Here is a 19,993-nt window from a genome sequence, read left to right as displayed (position 1 = left end):
TCCTTTGCAGCCTACGCATGCTGACGCAGCTACCCACCTGAAAATAAAATTGTTTGATTGGTCCCTAATTTGCGCTTTTTCCTCCAAGAGAACATTTTATGTTTGGATTGTGTCATAAATAATCAAAGGAATTATATATACACAGATTTCCAGGCAAGATAACAGTTGAAAGAAATCAAATCACCTGTACATTAGTTCTGTGAAAACAATAAGCTGTCTCGGTTTCAATTTTTCAAAACTGAATAGTCACAATGCAGAAAAAACAATTCAGCCGTTCATTTTTTGTTGAAATGGCTATTCTGAATGCAAACCCTCTCCCACACTCATAATAAATGACGAAAACTGAATTGCTTTAAGACAAAATCTAAAATTAATTTTCCTTTGCTTTTCCAGGCTCGTCTCAGACTCCGCAAGAAAGTCCAATCATTCCGAAGGAATACCGTGTGTGACCAAGGTGAACTGAAAACAGCAGGCACCATGTTTTAAGACCTTCCTAGACACAGGAAAACTGAAAAAGGCTACTTTTCGTTATTTCACCAGCTGTGTCTCTGCCTCATTTTAACACTAAATTTGATTAAAATGTTTAAAATATTAGACTACGAAAGGGAAAAAACATGTTTTCTTAATTAAAAAAAATATAACGCAAACACGGAGAGTAAGGAACCTTGCACGCCACATTTTATTCGAGTAGAAAGTCTACAGTTTTGACTTTTTAACAAAATGTACACAAAAAAACGCAGCTTCTATTTAATTTCTGCCACTTAGTTTTCAAATCTGAAGTCTTTTCTGTCCAGAATTCGTTTATTTTCTTCCTAATGTTTGAGAGTAACTTCACAAAGTGCCAAGAGGGGTCAAGAATAACACAAAGAAATTACATTTTGTTTTGTTGCTGTTGTTTAATTTCATAATTAGTGCTGGAATTGAATTATTTCAAAACATCATACCACTTGTGTTCTCTGAATCCCTGATATGAGCAATTATCAAATCACACAGAGGCAAAAATAAAGACTACATATCCTATGTATATTTCTTATTGGATGCAACAGTCTGATAAAGAGTTTTAGTCTAATTTGTGTAACAGAATGTATATACTGAATGGTTAAAGGTTTTTCTGAATGGGACACTGCATTGCTGTTATCAAGTGTACGCCTGTCACTAAGCAACTAGAATTCAATTTTCCTTCAGGTTTCACCTGATCGCTGTGGACATGTAACTTCTCTAATTGTTTTAACATGAACCGTCCTTGGATAAAGGCATCAGCCACTTTTAATAACTATTTTAATAGGGTCAAATAAGGTTTCAGTGAATGAATAAACACAGGTTTCATTGAATGAGCAAAGCTCTGGGTTCCTGAATTGATCAGCAGCCCTTTACAATCATGCTATAGCTCACGCTGCACTGCCTGCTCTGTGAGCTTTGCTATGTGAATGCGAGTGTGTGGATTTACAACCATTATTAAAAACCATTTATTTAGAGAGTCTGGGTGTCATCACAGGAAAAGGTAGCATCACCATCATCATCATTACAACCCCAGATATTAACAGCAAAATAATGAGCAATATACTGTATATACAAATAAAAGATAGATGAATCAACAAATACATTTAAAATGATCAATGCAAGTCATTCATGTACTTTACAGTGCACATTAAATGATTAAAGATTTATATGAAATCTAATCCTTGAGCATTTTGATTTTAAATTTCCTTCTGACTCAGAGTGATGAATAAGTGAGTCAAGAATGCAAGAGTTTCAGAGCCGACATGAGCAGACTCAGACATCTGACCTGAACTCCCAGTGCAATCAGGGGCTCTACTAAAACATTTAAACATGAAAGATAAACATTATATTGAACATAAGTAAGACCAATTTCCTTATCAAGAGCAGTAAATTGAGAAGATCGATTTTAACATAGAACAGGACAACTCTAAAGGACAAGGGTAGAGAATAGATTAATCTGAGCAAATAGAACTCTACATTATGCTCAAAGGGGCTGCATTTGTCAAAAATAGTTGATTTGAAGAAATGGTAAACTATCACAACTTTCTCAAAAGTAGTTTTGCCCTGCAGAAGACGTTTTACCAGCTGTGGCAAATCAAGGCCTCTCTCTCCACACAGTTCACACTCTGACCTTAGGAAAAGACCAGACCTGCATGTGCTGACCACAGTGCTCAGACTCCAGGGGTATGAGACAGCCCCCAAGACACAGAGGCACAAGACTGCTTTAAGATTTACAAATCAGGAAAAAAAAAATCATTCTAATAGCCCCTGTAAAATTAACTGATAGCCAAAGAAGTGTCACTGTGTGACAGTCACATGGGCAGGTATGTTATATGTGCTGATGCAGATCCATGGCACAAGAGTCCTGATCTCCTGCTGTCGGTTTTCTCACATCTCCATGGTGACAGTTGACCCCCGACCCAGGATGAACTGATGAAGCTCTGTATCAGGTGTGGGAAGCTGCCTGTACAAATTACCCAGGGCAGCTGTTGCTTTCAGTGATACACTAGAGGCATATGGACTGTGCATCAGTCCTCTCTATCAGTTCACTTTGCGTCAGCTTTCTGTGAGTAACTTTTCTTAACAAATGTCACAATTTGAGGATATTTCTTATGAGGATATAATGTGTAACGTTCATCATACGCTTCTCCTGCCCAGATACAGAAGTCTCATACTTGGGGAAACCCAAAGTAAAATAACGTTATTAAGGATTACGGATCCACCATGTATTCAGAATGGACATTTCCTTAGGATTGACAGATCAACTGAAACCGTCTGTTTAGAAACACAACTGATTGAAAGACCAAGTCATGAAACACTTCAAAGTTGTTTGAATAGCACTAATCTTTTCATACACACGAGAAAAGCAAAAACCGCATTTTTTTTTTCCAGCGGAGTACACATTTCCTTCTCAGTTACCAGCCGTGCGTTTGTAAATGCGACATCTTGAGTGTTTCTTCTACTTACAAGCTAATACATTCATCAATCGCCAATTTAATCATTTACGAAAGCTGATAAAACAAATTAAGTAAATTATATTCTGTTGTTTATCCATCTGTTATCCTCCGCGTAAGATTTCACATTCACAACATAATTATTCCCAGGAGGTCAGAAGACCCAAATGTGCAATTACCGTGTCAAAAAGAATCATTTCGTGTCTTCATTTGACCTATTAAAACTCGAAGGCAGCATCGCCAGATACTCATTTGCTACACCATGGTTTCTCTGAACCTCACTGTGCCGTTAGCGGTGGACTTTAATGACGCTGCAGATTATTTCATTTTTATAACCAATCTATTAATCGCGACCAGTTCTGTTATCATGGCTGGCTCGGTTGTGTTGGGTATTATTTGTAAACGATCGCTACGAGCGCAGAACAGGTTTATTTTCATGCTGAACACCAGCATCAGTGACAGTCTGTCTGGGGTAGGCGGTTACTACATCGGACTGTTTCATGTGCAGGAGGGCTATCCGTCCAGTAAGGACACCTATTACATCGTACCTATGCTACTGAGTGTCAATATATTGACTATCTTGTTTTCACAGGTGGACCGATTCCTTGCAGTAGCTTATCCTTACGTTTACAATCGTTTTATAACTAGAACTGTAGTTATAGAAGTTTGCTTTTTCGCTTGGTTTTACACGTACTTACTGCTGACGATTCTGAACCTCGTTACGGTCGAAGCGGTTACAAAAATACGTGCATATAGCGTTTTGACCTTGCAGGCTATAATAATCTCCAAAGTGCTGTTGAACGTGAAACTGTACCTCATCGCTAAATACCAGATCGCTCGCGAGCCGCCGGGTCCAGAGAGAGACAGCAAGAAAGAGTCCCTGAGACTCATCATCGTGGTGGTAGTCTGCTTCCTGGCGCTCTGGACTCCTCGCTTTTACTACATTATGGTGATTCAACTGACTGGCTCCAGATACATGTTTAGAAACTACGCCAGCGATCCTTTTAGTATGATGTTAAGGTTCACTTCAACTAGTACCCCCGGACTGTACATCTGGGGGAGCCCCGCTCTCAGGGAGGCTGTGCTGAAGACGGTGTGGGGGAGAGTCTGTCCTCCACTGAGAAAAAGGTAAGAACTGTATCAAGAGAAAATAACTATATTGTAAATTGCATAAATTCTAGTCCTTGTGATTCCACTGTTGTTTTCAGCTAAGCTCTTAATCGCATATTTTGTCCCTTAATTTGCTTATAAAAACCCAATTAAAACATTTTTTCTTGGAAGTTTTTTGCTCTCCTAAAGGAGCATGTCGTTTGAGTGTTCTGTTCGCGATATGATTAATGAATGTTTTTGTATAAATATAGATCTGTAGCATACCTCCAAAAAGAATTTAAAACATATCACAATTAAAAATGAAAATTATATTTACATATGCAGGTTGTATAACTTTATCAAGGTATCAATGTAGTGATAGAAAAATTATTTCTATTTTACAAAAGAAATGTATGTTATCTTAATTTGATTTAAATTTCTTTACATACAATAGGCTAATACTTGATTTTTTTGTATTCCCTTTGCAAATGCATTCGAAATTGAACCAACTCTCCCTCAGCCAAGTGAGAAACACTCTTGACTTAGCATTCTATGTTGCTTATCTTAGAAGAGCGAGTCAGGATACATTAGGTGATGCATTAAATTAGAACACAAGAGTTCAATTTAAGGACTCCAGAGGAATCAGTATATTCAAGAGATGACTAAAGTTCACTTCACAACAAATCCATTGGGGTTTCTTCAGAGCCAAGATCAACAAACTAGAAACCATTGCTATAAAATAGGTTATATGAAACCCATAAAAAATATTTTTCTTGTGTTTTCCAGGATCAGCCAAGATTCCGAAAGAAACTTCAAATATTTAGGAAAAATGCATAGAGCAGAAAACAGGAAGTGAGATGTTATCGGTCTGATAACTGTACACAATCCTAGAGAGCAGGTATTTTCATTTTCTTACATTTTTCACAATACATCTTATAATAATTTTTTTCTTAGAAAATCTACTACACATTGAAATAAAAATGGCAAAATGAGGTTTACACCAGTGAATCAATGGTTTTAAATAATACTGTGATCTAGGGACTCTGTTCAGTAAGTGATCTCAGCTACAGAAGCTACAGAAGACAAAGGAGACCAGACAGGCAGCCTGCGATGCCTAAATACAGCAACAGCAATTCACTGTCACAATAAAGATTACACACCTCTAAACAACTGTGCCCTGACTGTCAATTTCTATGTGTGCATGAATTTAGATATCATTAAATACCAGTAATCTGAGGAGTCTATATGAGAATTTATAGAAAGGTATCATCTGTAGTCTTGTGAAATTGAATAATAGTTGTTGTTGATTTTGATCTTGTTTCTGTCTTTGAGTATTAGTTTTCTCATCAGTGTCATCATTATTATTATTATTGCACCCCATCAATCTGTCAACCACCACCTTATATGTATAGAGCAAGCACTGCAAGGCATCAAACAAGGCAAATGCTAATGAGAATACACAAGAAACGATGATTATCATTTTAAAGGTAAATTAGTGCAATGCAGTGTTATGTGATTGAAAAGCAATCCTCTCCAATTCTTCATTCAAACTTTGTAAGTATTTTAAAGTATATTTGAAAGTGCATGGCTGATATTAACCTGAGTCATGCTATGTGCTACAGTACAAGGTACATAAAGAAAATGTATTATTTAATTTGTTAAAAATAACTGGTGCCTCAGAGTTTGGAATGAAATAAAGACATCCACAGCCTTATTGCTGACATGAGCATACAGAGAATTATGACCTAATCTCCCAAAATTGGTAAGGACTCTACTAAAGAGAATAAACGTTACAATTAAACAGCATATTCAATATTTGTAAAAAAAAAGATCAACTTAAGCTATGTAAGTAAACTTAAATATTGATTGTCTGTTTCTATTTGGCTGGAAAATTACAGATTACATGAATTTGAACATCTGCCTAAAATCCAAAATTATATCCAAACTCTTAGCACTCTTTCCGTGAAGCTGTTATCAAGAGTGGAAAATCAGGGCCTCCGTCTCCCTGCAGTTCACAGCCTGGTCTTAGGAAAGGACACAAGAGCTGCTCACACTGATTACAGGACATGGACCTGGGGGACACAGGGAGACACCTGTAATACAGAGGCGCCGGCCTGCTTAAGGTTTTAAAGGGCAGAAAGATATTTCAAATCAGCTGTAAAATGAATTGTTTGCCAGTGAAGTGTCACCAAGAGAGGAAGTCACATGGACAGGTGAAAGCATACACAGATAAAGAGAAACCCTAATCCTATTAGACTTATGATCCCCAAAACCGGTGATCTGAACTCCTGAACTGGGCATCTAATGTGACAGCAGAGAGCATCCCACATGGTTTCCCTTTTTATCCACCACTGTCTGGATTGACACACTGAGACTGTTTTGGATTGACACATTAGCCAGGTCAGCTGTTACCTTCAGCAATGCACAAAAGGCACCTGAACTACCAATGAGGTGTCTCAATCAAAAGCTGAGAGTTCACTCTCTGTTAGCTTTCTGTTATGTAACACTTTTTTAAAAAGGTGTCACAGGTAAATTATATTTTATATAACAATTCTTTAAAATTATAATAATGCTCAGAATGTAACGTGTGCTTCATTTTCAATAATTCATTTGTCTTGTGGTGGTTCTTAACCATCACCCTCTATCAGTTAACCAGTTATCATAAATCTCACCCCCTTGGTATATGGACCAATAATTATATATATTGGACTTAATTTAATTTCAATTGCTTTTTGTGAAATTATACCAATAAAACATTTTTTTACTTTAAAAATGGCGAATCAGAAAGTTAAGATGTTCCAGATTCACACTCGGATTTGACTGTCACACAGTGACACTTATTCGAGCTCGTTTAAGAGAAATTCTCGCAGAAGAAAGATGACAACGCAAGTCACTTTGATCACCAAGGCTGTGTCGATGCTTATGTCTGACCATCGGAAAAGCAGAAAATCCAGCGTAGCGCAAAAGGGTGGTTGAAAACAGGACGAGGATGTGTCGAGGTTTCTATGATTAAATTACTGTTTTGGGGTGAGACTTTGTCTAGGAGAATTTGCTAACTAAAATTTTGTTTCGAAGAATTTGCTGGTTAGTAGCACATGCAACTACTACTACTTCAGTAATTAAAACACCAAATATCGGGAGACGTTCGATTAGAGTGCGAGTGTCAGGTTTCTTGTCATAAATAGCTGTAAAAACGTTGCCCTACAGACAGAAATATTTGCACATATTTCTAATTGGCTGTATCTAAAAAGCTCTCTTTGGATCCCCACCGGCTTGAGATCACTTGATCTAGTGACACGTGAACTATCAGTCACCACACAGTCTCTTGAGAATTAATTGTTATAAAAAAAGGCGTCACAGCCAAATGATATTCCGTATAAGTACGCTTGACAAATTTTGTACTGATCAGGATATAAAGTGTACTTCACGTAATACATCTGTCTTGCTCAGCCACAGACTTCGGACACCGTAGAAAACTCCAAGATACATGAAACATTATTATGGGTTACAGAGCCATCTTGTGTTCAAAAACGGTACTTCCTAAGTATTGACTGCTCTGTTGAAAAGATTTTCTATTTAGAAATACAACTAACACAAAATACTCATTTTGTCTAAAAAGCGGAAAGACATTTAAGACAAATAACATTTAAATATGAGGAACGATATAATAGAATTCCGCAGTTTCTTCAGAAGAGAATAATTTGCAGCTCAACCTCAGTCATCAACTGTGCGTTTATAAATACAACATTATACTGTAGGTTTTCTCTCTGTACGGAAGGGAAATTATTTCAGCAATGTTTATTCATCGCCCATTTCACAGTTTTCAGTAAATTCTGTCAGTTATATTCAGTTGAATATCAGAAACAACCTCCCCAAATTATCAGCCTCCAAAATGCACATAACATTTAGATTCCATGTTCGCCAGTTAATTATTCCCAGGAGATGTGAACCCTCGAAGGTGCAATTACTATAATGAAAAGGATCATATCTTCCGTTCTGTTCACCTATTAAAACTCAAAGGCAGCATCGCCAGATGCTCATTTTACGACGCGATGGTGTCGATGAACCTCACGGTGCCGTTAGCTGTGGACTTTACTGAAACTGCAGATTATTTCATATTTATAGCAAATCTGCTATTTGCGACCAGTTCTGTTCTCGTGGCTGGCTCGGTTGTGTTAGGTATTCTTTGGAATAAAACCCTCCGAGCACAAAACAGATTCATTTTCATGCTGAACACCAGCATAAGCGACACTCTGTCTGGGGTAGGTGGTTACTACATCGGGCTGTTTGATGTGCAGGAGGGCTATCCGTCCAGGAACGGCACCTATTACATAGTGCCTTCGCTAATGGGTGTTAATATTCTTACGATCTTGTTTTCACAGGTGGACCGATTTCTTGCTGTAGCTTATCCTTATGCTTACAACCGTTTTGTAACTAGAACTGTAGTTATAGAAGTTTGCTTTTTCGCTTGGTTTTACACGTACTTCATGCTGACGATTCAGAACCTCCTTACTGTCGATGTGGCTGCGAAAATACGCGCTTACAGCACTTTGACCTTCCAGGCAATTATAGTCCTGAAAGTGCTGTTGAACGTGAAACTGTACCTCATCGCTAAATACCAGATTGCTCGCGAGCCGCCGGGTCCAGAGAGAGACAGCAAGAAAGAGTCCCTGAGACTCATCATCGTGGTGGTAGTCTGCTTCCTGGCGCTCTGGACTCCTCGCTTTTATTATATTATTGTGGCTCAAATTATTGGGTCCAGATACATGTTTAGAAACTACGCCAGCGACCCTCTTAGTATGATGTTTCGGTTCACTGCAACCTGTACCCCCGGACTGTACATCTGGGGGAGCCCCGCTCTCAGGGAGGCTGTGCTGAAGACGGTGTGGGGGAGAGTGTGTCCCCCACCGAGAAAAAAGGTAAGAATTACAGCAAGAGAAGAAAAAAATACAATCTAAACCGTATTAAAATAAAATTGTTTGATCGGTCCCTAATTTGCGCTTATTCCTCTAAGAACGTTTTATGTTTAGATTGTGACATAAATAATCAAAGGTATTATATATACACAGATCGCCGGGCAAGACAACAGTTGAAAGAACTGTACAGGTGATTTTTTTTTCTTTTTAAATACTAAGATGTCCCAGTTCCAGTCTTTCAAAACTAAAGACACATAGCAGAAAAAAAACCCAATTCAGTTGTTTATTTTTTTGTTGAAATGGCTATTCTGAAACCAAACCCTGTCCTATACTCAAAGTGAATGATGAAAAATTAATTGCTATAAGACAAATCTAAAATAAATGTATTTGGTTTTCCAGGCTCGTCTCAGACTCCGCAAGAAAGTCCAATCATTCCGAAGGAATACCGTGTGTGACCAACGTGAACTGAAAACAGCAGGCACCATGTTTTAAGACCATGTTTAAAAACTGAAAAAGGCTAATTCTCATTATTTCACCAGCTGTGTCTCTGCCTCATTTTTAACACTAAATTTGATTAAAATAGTAATAGAGTACAAAACAGAAAAAACATTTTTTTCTTAATTCAAAAAAAGATAACGCAAACTTGGAAAACTTGCACACCACAATTTATTGTATACATCTTCTGTTTACTTTCTTCCACTCATTTTTCAAATCTGAAGTCTTTTCTGTCCAGGATGTCTTTAATTTCTTCCTTCTTTTGGAGAGTGCCGAGAGAGGTCCAGAATAACCAAGAGAAATTACGTTTTGTTTTGTTGCTGTCACGATCGTCATCCCTCAGCACGGAAAATATATTTACTCAAAATATTCTAGACAGAGTATGTTGTTACCTACTTGTTACCTTCTAAGTTATGTAGTGGTGAAGCATATTATTCCATTTAGAATTAAGTGTTAATTTTCCTGTTGCCTTAACAAAGCAGTTTAGGCCTCTGTGTAAAAGCAGAGGAATGCAGCCAAAAGGTGCCCGTCTAAGAAACAGAGACCAGTGACCTTGTAAAGCTGTGCTCATTCTGAAACACCCAAATGATACATGTTCAGCCTGGCTACCCTCAGTCTGCCATTCGGCTTCTGCCGAAGACAACAGGTCAAAGCTCACTCTCCATCACCCAAATGATGGTCAACCAATGAGGGAACTGCTGTAACGGAAGCCAGTTCAGACTCCCGTGTAATGCGTATTTAGCGCCCTCTAGAGGAGGGACGACGATCGTGACACCCGAGTGAACACCGCTCATTTTGTTGGTTAACTCACTGGCTCAGCTCTTTCCAGCTAACCTGGAATTTCCGACTTTATCCGCCATGTGACTGCAAGTAGCCCGAGTTAGGCCTTCCATATTCTCCAACACGCCGGACAGAGAGAATGACTCGGTAAAGAAGAGAACTGTACCCACGATATTCTTTCTGCACCAGAAGAGATCTGTGTTTCATTGCCAAATCAATGAAATAAACACAGCAAGACTCTTTTTGCCAATATTCTGAATATCCAATTATACTCACTAAAAATCTGTAACCAGGACAAACCACGGTTTTCCCCATTTCCTGACTTACTTGCAGCCAGACAACTGTGCGCTGGGACACTCCTAGCCTGCTCTGTTCTTCTGTCTCCTCAGCTCTCCCAGATTGCCTGGGTTTCGGTCTGTCAGCCACAGTTGTAACTGAATGCCGAATCAACCAGACAGACCCAGCGTGCGTCAATGGACCAGGAATACGAGTGCTTTTCCCCATCCAGCCGTGCCGGGAGAAATGACTCCTAAGTGGGGGGTGTTACTCTTCCGGTTGTCATGCCGCATCACAGCGGGGCACATCCCAGCTGCAGCTCTACATTGAACGCTGAAGAGACAGGATATGCAGAGCACCTGGCATTCATGAAATGTCTCACATTACGAGGTGCTCTGGGGTATTTATAACCTGCTTGCTGTTTCTTCAGCAGTCTGACATTGATATCCATCAGACCGGCTGCTTATCCAGCATGGCAGTCATCCTGCCAATCAAGTGACCAATTAGTATTGCATTTCATTAGTGAGCCACCTTATGGTGTCCCCGTTGGGCCCTTCCTGTTCTTGGCTTTCAGTACTCCTGTTTTGCCCAGGCTCTGCCTGGGAGCACTGCTCGCAGCTGTACTGTCCAGGGCTCCTCCGGGCTGCAGAGTTCGGGACCCTTCATCAGACTCGGACCTCACACGATGCCTCCCGCGGCCTGGTCTGTGGGGTCTCACTCTACGCACCCCGACGGTGTGCGCTGGCCTGGTCTCATGAAGAGTGCACACGCTGGTCAGCCAGGAATGGATGGTCACCACCCCAGCAATGAGTATGCTGTCTGGCCCCTGTGCCACATCCCTCAGCCCTGCACTGCACCCTGGAGCCTCTCCGGCTTTCCTCTGCCCTGCTCCTGTTATCCCTGCACTCCTTCCCTGTGTCCATCTTCGGCCCACCTGCCTGTATCCTGTGAGGTCCTGGCAGACTGTTCAATATCCGAGCGGCCCCTGCTCCTGAAGCCCTGCCACTAGGAGTCCACACATTAGCCATGGAGTGTCTGAATCCCGGTAGGCCCTTGCACCTAGAGACCAGCTGAAAGCACCCTGCCCAGTGCCACCCCAGGCTGGTCCTGTTCTGTGACAGCCTGCCTACCGCCCAACGTGCAAAGAGCCGGCCAGCCCCCCAGGACTGTGACGCCCTCACTCTTGGGTCTGTAACACCACTGCATCCACTCCCATCGTGCGTCACCTTTCAGACATCGTAACAACAATAGTAAAGGCACATTTCTCATTTAACTGTATGAGACTGGCATAACCTATGAGTTTGACAATAACACATTACAGTTATTAACTCTATTAACACACCTGAAGAAGGCTCCACGGCCGAAACGTTGTGTTTTCTTTCTTCTTTTTTTCAGCATGGAATAAACCTATTACTTGTTCCTTTGCAGCCTACGCATGCTGACGCAGCTCCCCACCTGAGTTATTAACTCTGATCTTTGTTGTCCCCACATGAATGATCAACCTTTCATATCACAGCAGATCAATTCACAGGAATATTCTATTACTCTTGTTGGTTTGTTGTACATGTTTTGGTGTTGTATAAATTATATTTAGAATTTGTCTGTGAGAATGTAAGTTATTGTGTTTGACTGACTCCAAACAGTTGTCAAAGCACTCACGCAACTTGCTGTTCCAATTTCTAATTGTTACAGCAGATTAAAAACCCTCCCATCGCTACAGAAAAGGAACAGGTTTCAGTAGGTGTGGAATTTTGCTGCTCCTGTGCTCCTTGTGAAATTTGGACTTTCAAGTTCTCCCATTCAAATAAAAGACACTGAAAGCTCAACTTCCAGTTTAATTGAAACACTTAACAGATGAGTCCAGTACAGCTCTTGACTTCAGCCCAGATGTATCTACCCGCCTCAGTGTACTGAGCGCAAAGATCCACTACGTGGACAATACAACTTGTGGTGTATTGTGTGCAGCTCTGATTCTGTGGACACTGCTCCATGTGCGAGAGACTCTGTGAGGTTTTCAAAACTTGATTAAAAATCTTAAAACAGCATTAATACCAATCTTGGTGTTATCAAATACTTTTGCTCATTGTTTTTTCTCCTATTCCTCTTTTTGCTTCTGTTCTATACTTTGTTGGCACAGTATGCTCAAAGGGGCTTTTAGTTGTTTATAACTTAAACACTTCAGTGTCTGTGAAGTGCTGCGATTCTCGGTGCTTAATGACCTTCATTTCTTCTAATTACGAAAAACTAAAAAAAGAAAACCTCATAGGAATAGAACATTCTGCTGGGTATCCACTTCACATCCTGCTTAAAAGACAACTAAATTATCACTGTAAGATTCGAATTTAATTCATGCTGACACTTCTGCTGGGAATAATTATCTCCTGCGCTCTGTTCACCTATTAAAACTCAAGAGCGGATTTGCCAAGTACTCATTTCGCCAAGCGATGGTTACTCTGAACCTCACTGTGCCGTTAGCGGTGGATTTTGAAAATGCTGCAGATTATTTCATTATTATAACGAATCTACTAATTGCCACCAGTTCTGTTCTCGTGTCTGTCGCGGTGGTGCTGGGTATTCTTTGTAAAAAGTCGCTCCGAACACAAAACAGGTTTATTTTCATGCTGAACACCAGCATAAGTGACACACTATCCGGGTTTGGCAGCTATTATATCGGACTGTTTGATGTACAGGAGGGCTATCCGTCCAGGAACGGCACCTATTACATAGTGTCTACGTTACTGGGTGTCAACATTATTACGATCTTGTTTGCTCAGGTGGACCGATTCCTTGCTGTAGTTTATCCTTATACTTACAGTCGTTATATAACTAGAACTGTAGTTATAGAAGTGTGTGCTTTCTGTTGGTTTTACAACTATTTTTTCTTAACGATTCAGAACCTCGTTACCGTCGATGTAGCTGCAAAAATGAACGCGTATGGTATTTTGTCGCTTCAGGCAATAATACTCGCGAAAGTGCTGATGAACGTGAAACTGTACCTCATCGCTAAATACCAGATTGCTCGCGAGCCGCCGGGTCCAGAGAGAGACAGCAAGAAAGAGTCCCTGAGACTCATCATCGTGGTGGTAGTCTGCTTCCTGGCGCTCTGGACTCCTTACTTTTACTGCACTTTGTTGATTGAAATTATTAAATCTGGATATTTGTTCAAAAATAACGCCAACGACCCTCTGGCCATGATGTTACGATTCACTTCAACCTGCACCCCAGGGCTGTACATCTGGGGGAGCCCCGCTCTCAGGGAGGCTGTGCTGAAGACGGTTTTGGGGACAATCTGTCCTCCACTGAGGAAAAGGTAAGAACTGTATCAAGGGATAATTTAAATCTCATACAATATTTGGGAAGTGCATTTACAAACCGCTTTTGAAACCAATCCTCAAAATATCGTCAATCATCACTGTTGAACATTCCGTACTCAAATATGTTATATACTGGACGTAAAGATACTATTTGCACATAGATTTTTCGCACAAAGAAGAAAGCTTAATGAGTCCGAAAATGACCTGTCGGGTCGGCTGTCTCTGCAGAGGATCCAGCCTAATAGCGAGAGAATCACCAGACCAGAAGACGAATCATTCCGGCTTGCCAGCCGTTCTTTTAGATGAAATATCTAAAACCCTTTTTCTGCGTGTTTTCCAGGACCGGCCCACAGTCCAAAAGCAGCTGCAAACTGTATGGAGAAATACCGAGCATAACGAAGGGGAACTGAAAGACGACACGGTTTACAGCAATCCAAGAGAAAAAGGCAAATTTGTGAAGTTTAAAATGTTTACGTTTCATTAACTTATTCTTGATGTCTTTGCTATGTTTTAAGACGTCGTTTTCGTTAGAATATGAAGACGCAGGAGAGACGGAACAGTGACGCAGTGGTTAACACTGCTGTCTCGCAGTTCTTGGGCGCTGGGTTCAATTGCCGTCTTCGCAGAGTTTCTGTATTCTCCCTGGGTTTGCGTGGGTTTTCACCCACAGTCACAAAAAATACTGGTATGTTAATTAGCTTCTGTGACAACTGGGCCTAGGTGCAAGGGTCTGTATGCGCGTACCCTACGACAGACTGGCGTATCGTCCGTGGTGTACCCGGCCTTGTGTCCGTTGCTAGCCAGGGTAGGCTCTGGCTGCCCCGCGTCCCTGAATTGGATGAAGCAGTTTGAAAATAGGCGGATGAAAGTTCAAGTATATATTTTATTTTTTGCTCTTGTCAAACAGACTTTATATAAGGTAAAACTTAATAATGAAAAACTTTAGGTTCTTACAGTGCCTAAATGAGGAGCAACATCCCATGGAAAAGGCTTTAAACTCAGTGAATAGTTTTTTTATAGAACAGTAATGATAAAAACTTTTGGAAATGTTTAAAAATTCATTTGTCCAAAACATGTTTGTCACAGGGGTCAAAATACGTTTCCTTTCTCTGAACTTGCTATACCAGTAGCCTTTAGACACCACGAGACCCAGCTTTTAACCTAGACAGTTCGTTGGGTGATATAACCGTGTGTACAGCTCCAAATCTCTGAAACATATTGCTCGGTCTATTAGCGACTCAAATAATTTTTAAAACCTCGACTGATAATAACGTCTAATTTTAATTAAGGTTCAGTAATACTTTAATATTCAAGTTTGCTTCGTTTTTGCCATCGTACTGTACATCATCGCGGATTCCTTGAAAAGCGCTAATAAATGAAATATTTTCATGGTATTACACGGTTATCTGCTTGATAACTCTTCTGCAGCCTCTACAGAACAGCAAGCTGTGTACACCGAGCTGAAATAAAACGTGTAAATTAACACTTTAATCTCTGTTGCGCACAGTACTGATTTTATCTCTGATGAAGGATCGTTTATTCGTCTATTTACTAGACATATGAGAAAACCCAACCAGTAAAAGACATTCTGTTTTTTATCCATCTGTCGTTTTTCCCTGAAAAGACTACCTTAAACTTCTTTCATATCAAGTTAATCTCAGGAGACCCGAAGCCTCAGACATAATAACATTATGTTAACACGAATTATCTGCTACAACGAGTTCATCTATTAAAACTCAAGAGCAGCATCACCAGATGCTCATTTTACCACGCAATGATGTGTCTGAACCTCACTGTGCCGTTAGCGGTGGACTCATTTTTTTAAACCAATCTGCCACCAGTTCTGTTCTAGTGGCTGGCTCGACTGTATTTGGCATTATTTCTAAGAAGTCACTTCGAGTACAAAATCGCTTTGTTTTCATGCTGAACACCAGCATAAGTGACACACTATCCGGGGTAGGTGGTTACTACATCGGACTGTTTGATGTCCAGGAGGGCTATCCGTCCAGGAACGGCACCTATTACATAGTGCCTTCGCTACTGGGAGTCAATATTCTGACCATTATGTTTGCACAGGTGGATCGATTCCTTGCAGTAGTTTATCCTTATACTTACAGTCATTATATAACAAGAACTATAGTTATAGGAGTTTGTGTTTTCTGCTGGTTTTACACTAACTTTTTCTTATTGGTTCAGAAAAGCATTCCTATCGAAATGGCTGCCAAAATAAACGCTTATGGTATTTTATCGCTTCAGGCAATAATAATCGTGAAAGTGCTGATGAACGTGAAACTGTACCTCATCGCTAAATACCAGATTTCTCGCGAGCCGCCGGGTCCACAGAGAGACAGCAAGAAAGAGTCCCTGAGACTCATCATCGTGGTGGTAGTCTGCTTCCTGGCGCTCTGGACTCCTCGCTTTTACTGTACTCTAGTGATTGAAATTATTAAGTCAAGATATGAGTTCAAGAACAACGCCAACGACCCTCTGGCCATGACTGTAAGGTTGCCACATTGCACTTTTACAGCCTGTTGGTGTTGTTCAGTTTTTTTTTTTGCAAATGACCAATAGCTCTCTTCTTTCTTCATCACATTCTTACGTATTCGTGTAAATTGTTTTCTTTTCTATTACGGAATTTATTACGATTTGTGTGGTGACTGTTGAATAACTGGTGAATATGGATTCAGATATCAGTTTAAACACATACAGTATATACAGACACTTTAAGATATGAAAAGATTTTTTTTAAAAAATCGACCTTAAATTGAAAGCAATTTATAGGCAAATTGAGCTTTAAGCTGTTGCTAAATTGTTTTTTCGCCCCAAGGTACCGTGGCAACGTATTCTTCGTGAAATTCAAAATCAATACTCTCCCTCAATAAAAAGAGGAACACGTTTTACAAAGCTCGAGTCAGAAGGAACAGCTACAGTGAGCCATGTTGAGTAGGTATTTCACAACGCTATTTTGAGACTTCATCGATTGATACCCGAGAAAACCCATTCCAAATTTAAAAACATTAAAATATCAATTATCATGCCTTTTACGACTGCCGTCCTCCAGTTGCCCTGGGAAACCGGAGTATCCTCACGAGGACTCGAGCTCTCCCAGGGCTTGCCGCTCTGACCTGATGCACTTTCCCCATGACCCTATCTAATTACCTATTAGGGCTTCAATTACTCTATTTCCCTGTTCCTGTAAAATGCCGAAGCACCGCCTCGTTCAATTCTCGCATTCCGGGGGGAGAGGGTGGGAGCATTAGTCGTCCAGAACCCCAGGACCCCTCGCCGGTCACTAACCTGCATCTCTCGCTCTTCTGTTCCTGTCTTCGTCCTTCGTCCTGCCGCGCTGCTCCTACGCTCCCTTGTTCAGCCCTTACCGCGCACGGCGGCTCCAAGCCCACGCCACTCAATCCTGCGCCCCTCTCCGCTTGCCCCAGTGCTTCTCTCCGGCGCCTCCTGCCGCTCTTGACCCTCGACCCAGGCAGCCCGAACTCCCCTGCTGCCCCTCTCTCCTCTGGCTCTCTCTCTCGGCCGCGTCGGAGCTCTTCTTTCCCGGTTTCAGCGCCCATTTGTCTTGGACGCCTAGTCACTCTTTCCTCTCCACTTCCTATCGTCTCCCCCTTCACTTCCCAGCGGAGTCCATTTCTTTCCCGCAGCCCTGTGCTCTCGGGTCCCGGCTCCGTGCTCAGCCCTCGACTGACGGGCGTGAGCGTGACCCGTCCTCCGCCGGTGTCTCCCCCTGTTGGTGCAGATGGCGCCTGGGTACCCAGTGCCCACCGCGCCCAGGCGCTCCAGCCATCTTCGGACGGGAGATGTTTCTCGGGAGAGCTCCGAGTTGACAGCGTAGGACAGGTCTAGATACCACCACCCCCCACCACACACACACACACACACTAAGGGCGTGGGCCTTGAATCGACCAGCTCTCCTGGGCCCCCTGATTGGGCCTGCGTGTTGGAATTCCGCTCCCGGTTATCGTTGGTCGTGGATGTGGGTGGCTCGTCCGTGTCCAGCGCGTCGGTCTGTCAGTCCGCCAGCATGCACCCCCCGCCTAATCGAGTGTCCCGTCCGCCGGGCCGAGGTCCCGAGAACCCCCTTTCCTCGGGAGCCTGCTCGTAGGAATCCCCTCGGAGAGCTGCACCCAGATGTCCCAGGCTGCCGGCGGTCCCTGGCGGGCAGCTTCGCTGACGACTTGCGCCGTACCCGTCCAGCATACCCACGTGAACTTGAGAGCGCTATCTCGCTGTGTGGCTTTTCAGGATCGTCCTAGACTGCAAAACAAGGTGCAAACATTTTGAAGAAATATCGAGTGGAACGAAGGGGAGCTGAAAATATCAGTGAAGTTGCTAACGCGAACCACGAGGTGAAAATGCTCTTCCAGCACTTCAAATGTGCTTAAAGTTAATACTTTTAATTAATCTCTGCTTTGTTTTAAAACGCCATCTTGGTTAGCATAAGCGAATAAGGATCATAAAACATGTATTGTGCTTTTTCTTGTCAAAACGATTATCTCAAAATAAAGCAATAGATCAGATGGGTATTTGGGGAGATTTTATTAATATTCTGACAGTGTCTCCTGAAAATCAAATCGAAGGCCCTTTAAATACTAGTATTACAGTACCTGCCAACACTAATGACCCCTTTACAGCGTAAAAACATATTTCTGCCTTGCGTTTTTTTCTCTTTTCCTTTATGGCGAGAATCCCAAGTCTCTCTCTCATTTTTCTGTCCGAAATACACCTGGTGTTAAGAAAGGACACCGTTGCCACAACATAAATGATTAGTTGTAATACTTCTCTCTTGGAGCCAAAGAATTTTCTTTTGTCTTACCCTACACGACTAGTTAGGCTTTTCAAACTAGCAGGACGCGCGTTCTGCGATTCCGTCATTTTCAATTTCATTTTCAAGAAGGAAAATTACAAACTAGGAAGAAAGACGATTTTTTACAGCCTGATTGATTACACCGAATAAGATATAATCGAATATACAGTCTTACTACAATATCTATTGTATAATAAAAAAATAAATATTAAATAAGGTGGGTAGCTGCGTCAGCATGCGTAGGCTGCAAAGGAACAAGTAATAGGTTTATTCCATGCTGAAAAAAAGAAGAAAGAACACAACGTTTCGGCCGTGGAGCCTTCTTCAGGTGTGAAGAAGGCTGAAGAACCTGAAGGCTCCACGGCCGAAACGTTGTGTTCTCTTTCTTCTTTTTTTCCAGCATGGAATAAACCTATTACTTGTTCCTAAATATTAAATATTAGTTTAGGTCACGTGTAGGCTGAGTACTTGACCACAGCGACAGCAGACGACCGAGTCCAGGGAGCGGAGGCTGGGCCCCCTGTCTCTCCACAGCGCTTCACCCTCACACCACAGCTCACTCTCTGACCGCTCTGCGTGTTTCACTGGGTGTGCTGGAGTTGGGGATTTAAAATGCTGGGTTAATAATTTATACAGAGAATCTATACGTCATAGGGAAAGCTTCTGCATTGTTCTTGTGATTATAGATAGTACTTGATGCACTCGAAGTGGCACTTGTCAATAGTTATTCTTGTTATCACCACCATCAAAACCCCAGACATTAATAGTTCCAGTCAGGGCAAGTACTGTAAGACACTGAGCAATATGCATACAAATAAAAACACAGATAAATCAACCAAAATCTTTTAAATGATTAATTTAAGTAATTGAATTACTTTAGTGTGCATTAAATGATTAATTGAAGATTTATATATCAGTTATGATCTTATAAAATGACCTCAACTGTGTTTTTAAAATCCCTTCCGATTCAGAGTGATGAATAAGCGAGTCAAGAATGCAAGAGCTTCAGAGCCGACATGAGCAGACTCAGACATCTGACCTGAACTGCCAGTAAAGGCAAGGGCTCTACTAAAACATTTAAACATATTGAACATTTGTAAGACCAATTTCCTTATCAATAGCAGTAAATGGGGGATATTGATTTTAACATAGAACAGGACAACTCTAAAGGACAAGAGTAATTAAAAAAAACAGCTTATTTGAGCAATTGAAAAACTGTCAAAACTTTCTCAAAAATAGTTTTACTCACAGGAAGAATCTTGTCCCTTGACAAGACAAGACCTGTGTGTGCGCAGATCAACAGCAGCAAAAGAGAAATATGGATTTTAACCTAGAACAGGACAACTCTAA

At 41.2% G+C, this 19,993-nt stretch overlaps 3 protein-coding genes across 3 annotated transcripts; all 3 read left to right on the top strand.

Annotated features, from left to right (window-relative positions):
• Positions 1–3,216: 3,216 nt before the first annotated feature.
• Positions 3,217–4,899, top strand: LOC148818927 (uncharacterized). Its single transcript, XM_088935953.1, has 2 exons — positions 3,217–4,082; positions 4,830–4,899. Exons 1-2 carry the CDS (start codon positions 3,217–3,219, stop codon positions 4,897–4,899), a joined length of 936 nt encoding a protein of 311 aa, XP_088792079.1.
• A 3,196-nt stretch (positions 4,900–8,095) lies between these two features.
• Positions 8,096–11,519, top strand: LOC148818926 (uncharacterized). Its single transcript, XM_088935952.1, has 2 exons — positions 8,096–8,962; positions 11,085–11,519. Exons 1-2 carry the CDS (start codon positions 8,096–8,098, stop codon positions 11,517–11,519), a joined length of 1,302 nt encoding a protein of 433 aa, XP_088792078.1.
• A 1,435-nt stretch (positions 11,520–12,954) lies between these two features.
• On the top strand, positions 12,955–14,234 carry LOC148818925 (uncharacterized). Its single transcript, XM_088935307.1, has 2 exons — positions 12,955–13,820; positions 14,165–14,234. Exons 1-2 carry the CDS (start codon positions 12,955–12,957, stop codon positions 14,232–14,234), a joined length of 936 nt encoding a protein of 311 aa, XP_088791433.1.
• Positions 14,235–19,993: the final 5,759 nt, after the last annotated feature.

This window comes from Atractosteus spatula, chromosome 17 (assembly GCF_055471065.1).
Source record: "Atractosteus spatula isolate fAtrSpa1 chromosome 17, fAtrSpa1.hap1, whole genome shotgun sequence".
Taxonomy (NCBI): Eukaryota; Metazoa; Chordata; class Actinopteri; order Semionotiformes; family Lepisosteidae; genus Atractosteus; species Atractosteus spatula.
This window is presented reverse-complemented; position numbering and strand designations above follow the sequence as displayed.